General features: G+C 32.9%; 1 protein-coding gene across 2 annotated transcripts; it reads right to left on the reverse strand.

Annotated features, from left to right (window-relative positions):
• Window positions 1-3944: 3944 nt before the first annotated feature.
• Window positions 3945-5342, reverse strand: LOC117992268 (uncharacterized). Of its 2 annotated transcripts, XM_069505707.1 has the most exons (3): window positions 5054-5197; window positions 4501-4613; window positions 3945-4417 (listed from the first exon to the last, which is right to left on the reverse strand). In XM_069505707.1, exons 1-3 carry the CDS (start codon window positions 5058-5060, stop codon window positions 3989-3991), a joined length of 549 nt encoding a protein of 182 aa, XP_069361808.1. In that variant the 5' UTR covers window positions 5061-5197; the 3' UTR covers window positions 3945-3988. The 2 variants fall into 2 exon arrangements, with proteins under 2 accessions (XP_069361808.1, XP_034835821.1); XM_034979930.2 differs by having other exon boundaries at window positions 4501-5342.
• Between the last annotated feature and the right edge of the window lie 365 nt (window positions 5343-5707).

Consider the following 5707-nt stretch of genomic DNA (forward strand, 5'->3'; position numbering starts at 1 on the left):
ATTTAATTTAATTTAATTTAATTTAATTTAATTTAATTTAATTTAATTTAATTTAATTTAATTTAATTTAATTTAATTTAATTTAATTTAATTTAATTTAATTTAATTTAATTTAATTTAATTTAATTTAATTTAATTTAATTTAATTTAATTTAATTAAATTAAATTAAATTAAATTAAATTAAATTAAATTAAATTAAATTAAATTAAATTAAATTAAATTAAATTAAATTAAATTAAATTTAATTTAATTTAATTTAATTTAATTTAATTTAATTTAATTTAATTTAATTTAATTTAATTTAATTTAATTTAATTTAATTTAATTTAATTTAATTTAATTTAATTTAATACTTTACTTAACTACTTTAACTATTAAAAATCAGTCCAGAAATCACAAAATCGGTTTACATACATAAAAAAAACTTTAAAAAAAACGGACTGAGTTGAGAACCACCTCCTTTTCGGAAGTCGGTTAAAAACCACTCAGCTTTTCTAAAACAAAACTTTCAGCATTATTCTAGCATAATGTGTTCAAAGCGTAGGTACCTACAAGATACCTAGTTACCTACCTATTAAATCAAAAATACATTCAATTTTAAGCAAATACAAGTTACGTACTCATTTTAGCATTTAAACTATCGTGAGTGATTTCTATTATATATAATATCTGTCCCGACTTTACTCACGTGTTTAGTCGACGTTAGCCCGACTAGTTTCGAACCCCGCGGCGCGTGCGCGTATTGACTCCCTTGAAAAAGGGCCCCGGACGGGTTCGAAACTAGTCGGGCTAACGTCGACTAAACACGTGAGTAAAGCCGGGACAGATATTATATATACATACGTACTCATTATAAAACAGTTTGTATTGTTTACCGACACCATACAGTTAGTGGCAAAGCTATCAGCCCATAAATTAATTTATGCGGTCGTTAAGTTGACCTGAACTATTAATGGCAACCGAGTTAGCCTACGAGCATATATGTATGGCCACTATAATGGCCTATTACGTTCGTTTCCTTGGTCTGGTATTCCAAACTACGTCCATACCACTGGTATAGCCGACAACGTAAGAAACAGGAAACACAATTCCTTCTAAATAATAATAGCCATCGCCCGCTACTTCGCTCCGAATTCCAATTTTGAAAAATCCGGCCTTATTCCTTGTTCTACATTATAAAGAAAGTGAAACCCTTTGTTGAAATTGTTCAGCTTTATAACTCCAAAGGTTTGAGTTTGATAAGCCAAGTAGTGAGTCAATCAGGTGACATAGATTAGGTACTTTTTATCCCGGAATATCTGGAATATTTTTAAAATATCGGACATATTATTTTAAAAAGCCTAAATCTACGCAAGGAAATTATGGAACTCATCTGGTTTTACTATAATATCGATTCTTGATGTGACTTACATTGCTTGCTTCCGTGTTACATCCGTCTCTTCTTTCCTTTTTTTGTTACCTACCTGCGTATTTTTACGTGGGTACCTATGTAAAAGTTTCAGATCGATATTTTGTTTGTTTGTGTGTTTAAAAATCCTGTCAATGTCCTTGTGTGTGTGAATGTACTTTAAAAAAAGATTATTTTCATCTACGCGAAATTGAAGTAACTTTTTGCGAATTATGCTTTAAAACAGACGCGGCTGGCTAACTTCATAATTATTTACTGCTAGTTGACTGGCGGCTTCACAGATAGGGGGCTACAATGTGGGAATATAAAAACCCTCCTCGTGATTTAAATAATAAGTAGGTATATAAAATATAATAACTCCAAGACCTGTTAAAGATAGCATTCTAGCCTAACTGCGGTTAGTTGTAGGGTTTAAAATGTAATAAACGAATACAGAGACACGGATTGTTACTGCTTTTGTAACTTAATAAATTAAGTAAAAGCTAATTTAGGTGGAATCATATCAAACATTAATTTATTTCACATAAATTATGACGTTAAATTTCCTTTTTGTCGTAGTTTGAGTACAGAAAGCCTCTCATAAAGGTCGTAATTTCATTCTTAAGTACGCGTATCTAGATTAGGCTAGAAGCCTTTATCGTTCCATTGTAGAACAAATGTTCTCCTAAATTATGGCACTTCAGAATCTCTATATTTTGTCTGTAGAATACTTATCTATCCTTTCTTCTTATCCTCATCATCACTACAACTGATCTACAAGGATGATGAACCTGTGATTGCCGACCTGTTTTTGAAGCATCTCGATTTTTGCCAGTTTGGTTTTTGACGCTTCAGCAGCAGTGAGTGTCCGGTGTCCGTTGAACGTATTCGGAATTTAAATATGTTAGTGATGAGACATCTGTCCACGTAGTGTAGTGATAGAAGTAGGATACTTGTATACTTAATATATCACAGTCGACGAGATAATCTCCACGCCAATAAGGGCTTCTCACCGGATAATACACAAGAGACTTATAAAATGAGGAGCGAAATTAAATAGAAGACTCGCAGTCTACTTGCAGATCATAATACGGGAGGTCGGAGGTTCGATCCCAGGCACGCACCTCTAACTTTCGAATTTATACGCGCGTTTTAAACAATAAAATATCATTATACATAATATCTCACCGAATAGTTTCGAACCTATAGATGTGAGGCGGGGGGACGCTCCGCACACCCATACGTCTCCCGCGTTATCCTGTAACGGGTAAGCGCGGAGGCTGTGCGGGTGTGCGGGGCGTTCCCACCCCAATTGCCATCTCGACCTGTCGCATACTATACTTACCTACGTTTATTTTATTTTGCACGAGTATTTATAGGTAATTAATAAAATTTCATCACAAATTAATCACTTAATAGAACAGATAAACTCATGTGTAAATACATAACATAGGTACTTAGTTTACCTACTATACTTAAAACTATACCTACTAGCTACTAGGTACTAAGTACATTAAACCAATCTGCATTTTGTTAATCTTTTCACCCTCAGACAAATTAATGGAAATAAATCTCAGTTAAGGTTAAAACGATTTAAATTTAAATGTATGCGTAGCGAAAATGAAGTGTTCTAGTGATTTCCCACTTTCGTTCTGCCACGTTACGGGTTTTCATCTGGGATTTCCCAAACGGAAAATAAAATGTGCAAATTGTTATGGGGAGCTTCTCACACACTACAAATTCAAATTAGATGCGCTTGGATATACATTTTACTAGTTTTAAATCAAACTGAAAGGGCCAATACATATTATTTTTAGGGTTCCGTACCTCAAAAGGAAAAACGGAACCCTTATAGAATCACTTTGTAGTCTGTTTGTCTGTCTGTGTGTCTGTCTGTCTGTCAAGAAACCTACAGGGTACTTTCCGTTGACCTAGATTATGAAATTTGGCATGTAGGTAGGTAGCAGACATGAGGAGAAAAATCTGAAAACCGGCAATTTGTGGTTACATCACAAGAAAAAAATTAAAATGTGTTCATGAACAAATATTGCTATTTTCGACTTTCAAAGTAAGATTGCTATGCCAAGTGAGGTATCATATTATGAAAGGGCTTTACCTGTACATTATACATAGAACAGATTTTTATTTATTTTTAGTCATAATAGTTTTTGGTTTATCGTGCAAATGTCGAAAAAATACGATTGTAGTACGGAACCCTCAATGCGCGAGTCTGACTTGCACTTGGCCGGTTTTTTACTTTTTAGAGGTTTTTGTATCGGGGGTTTTTAAATTTTTTAATTTGATTTTTGTTTTAAGCTTTTTAAAATTTATGTAGGTATAACTAGTAGGTACATAACTAAATTTGACATTTGTGTTAAACAGTCGTTTACCAAAACGAATTTCATGAAATAATAGATTCTAAGTGTTCAAAAACGTTTTACTATATAAATGTGCAGATATGTATGTATTTAGGCTCAATAGTTTCAGCGTTATCAAGGGGTCGAAAATAGCTTGAAATTATTCGTGTATTAGTACTTCTTAAATAAAACAAAAAGATTTTTATACAATTTTTATTTGTTGACCTGATTCAAGAGATCAAATCACAGTAGGCTTAAATATTTATAATCTGACAAGTCTTTGATTATACCACTTATAATATCTTTGTATTGTGTCACAGCCTTTGATTTTTCCGCTTCTGTATTAAAAACAATTTTACTTTTTACATGGCCTTCTTCTTGTAGTCCACTTGCTAGCCAAATAGCTGTATTGGCAACTGTGAGACAAGCTGGCCCAACTATTTTCAAATCATATTCCAACATTTCCCTAGAATATATTCCCTCAGAGTTTAGATTTGCATACTCAAGAGTTTGTTCAAATGTTTGATGATATGTATCCAGAAAATATCTGAAATGTTCTTTTCTTAGACTTGAAGTAGTGCTTGTAATGATTAGGTACAGCACATCAAATGCAGGGCTGCAAATCCTTGTTGTTTGATAGTCTATCATACATGCTGAAGTAGGCAAGTTGTCCTGTAACAGAAGATAACATTAACTTTTACCATTAGCTCAAAATATATTAGTGTGTAATTTTGTAATAAAAAGGAATTAAGTACCTCATATTTAAAAAGTATATTCTCCTTCCATATATCTCCATGACAAAGGCATCTACTTTTTACAGAGTTGGCAGCTGATTCAATTATACTAACACAGTTGTGTTTCAAAGCTTCTAACAAAGGAACAAAATCAGTGTTATCAAATTTTACCAAAGCTTTTTCAAGCCTGTCTACTAAAATGTCCATAAATCGTTTATTTGTTTTCTCAGTTATTGGCACGCAAAATTCTTTAGCCATATCATAAAGACGTCTGTCTTGTTTTTCGAAAATATAGGATAATGCATGAAACCTAGCTAACGATAGTAAAGCGACTCTTATATGATTTATATCTAAAAACATACTGTTAACAAATGGTTTATAATTATCTGCACACATATTCTGTAACGCTATTAATTCTTTACAATAACTATCACGCACATAATAACATTTCGGCATAACGAATTGCGAGGATAGTGAAAAAGTCCTCTGTATTTCGTGGTATTTATGTAGGACTTTCGTGTAAACAAATATTTCTTTGGCGAAAAAAATTGTCACTGCTCCACTGATGCGATACCTTTCATCCGTCGGTGCTAATTTTAATACCAATGGGACTTTAAAATTTTTAATATCATCACTTTTTCCATTTAAATTAATCGGGATTAGGATACCAAAGTAGTTTTGAGCAATGTGTTCGAAGTTTTGTTTGGTGTAAACCCATTCTTTTAAGTTCAGTGTTATTGCAATGTCGTTGATAACTGCTTTAATGTATTCATCAGAAATTAGATCCATTTATCCTCAAAAAAATATAAATTTTACAAATTTTGATAAAATAGGTTATGTCGACACGAAAGTAAACAAACAACAATCTGTGACATCTGACATTGACATTTGTCGTCCATGACCCTGACATTACGTCGGGCGTCGGACAAACGGACATCATTCTAATCTATGGATGTAGTCTACAACCTTAAGCTAGGTATACACGCAGCGACTTTGATCGCTTACTACTTATCCGACCAATACATATAATAATATTAGTTACCTAGTAGGCTAGTATACAGACAAATTCTAATGAGGCCAAATTCTAGTAAGGCGACGCATTGGTTTGGTAGTGCGTAATGGCCTAAGAGCCAGCGCGTGCCAGACCTCCCTTATTTTATAAAAGCTGAAAGTTTCTCTGCGTATTGTCCCCACACCAATAAACACTCCTTTTTGTTTTGTATGGTAG

The sequence above is a fragment of the Maniola hyperantus genome, chromosome 21, assembly GCF_902806685.2.
Source record: "Maniola hyperantus chromosome 21, iAphHyp1.2, whole genome shotgun sequence".
NCBI classification, from domain to species: domain Eukaryota; kingdom Metazoa; phylum Arthropoda; class Insecta; order Lepidoptera; family Nymphalidae; genus Maniola; species Maniola hyperantus.

Excerpts from the sequence above, each read along its gene's own strand:
- LOC117992268 (XM_034979930.2), bottom strand. The coding sequence starts at position 5,268 with ATGGATCTAATTTCTGATGAATACATTAAAGCAGTTATCAACGACATT. Across the intron at positions 4,418-4,500 it reads ATATACTTTTTAAATATGAG|GACAACTTGCCTACTTCAGC; the intron begins GTACTTAATTCC and ends CTTCTGTTACAG.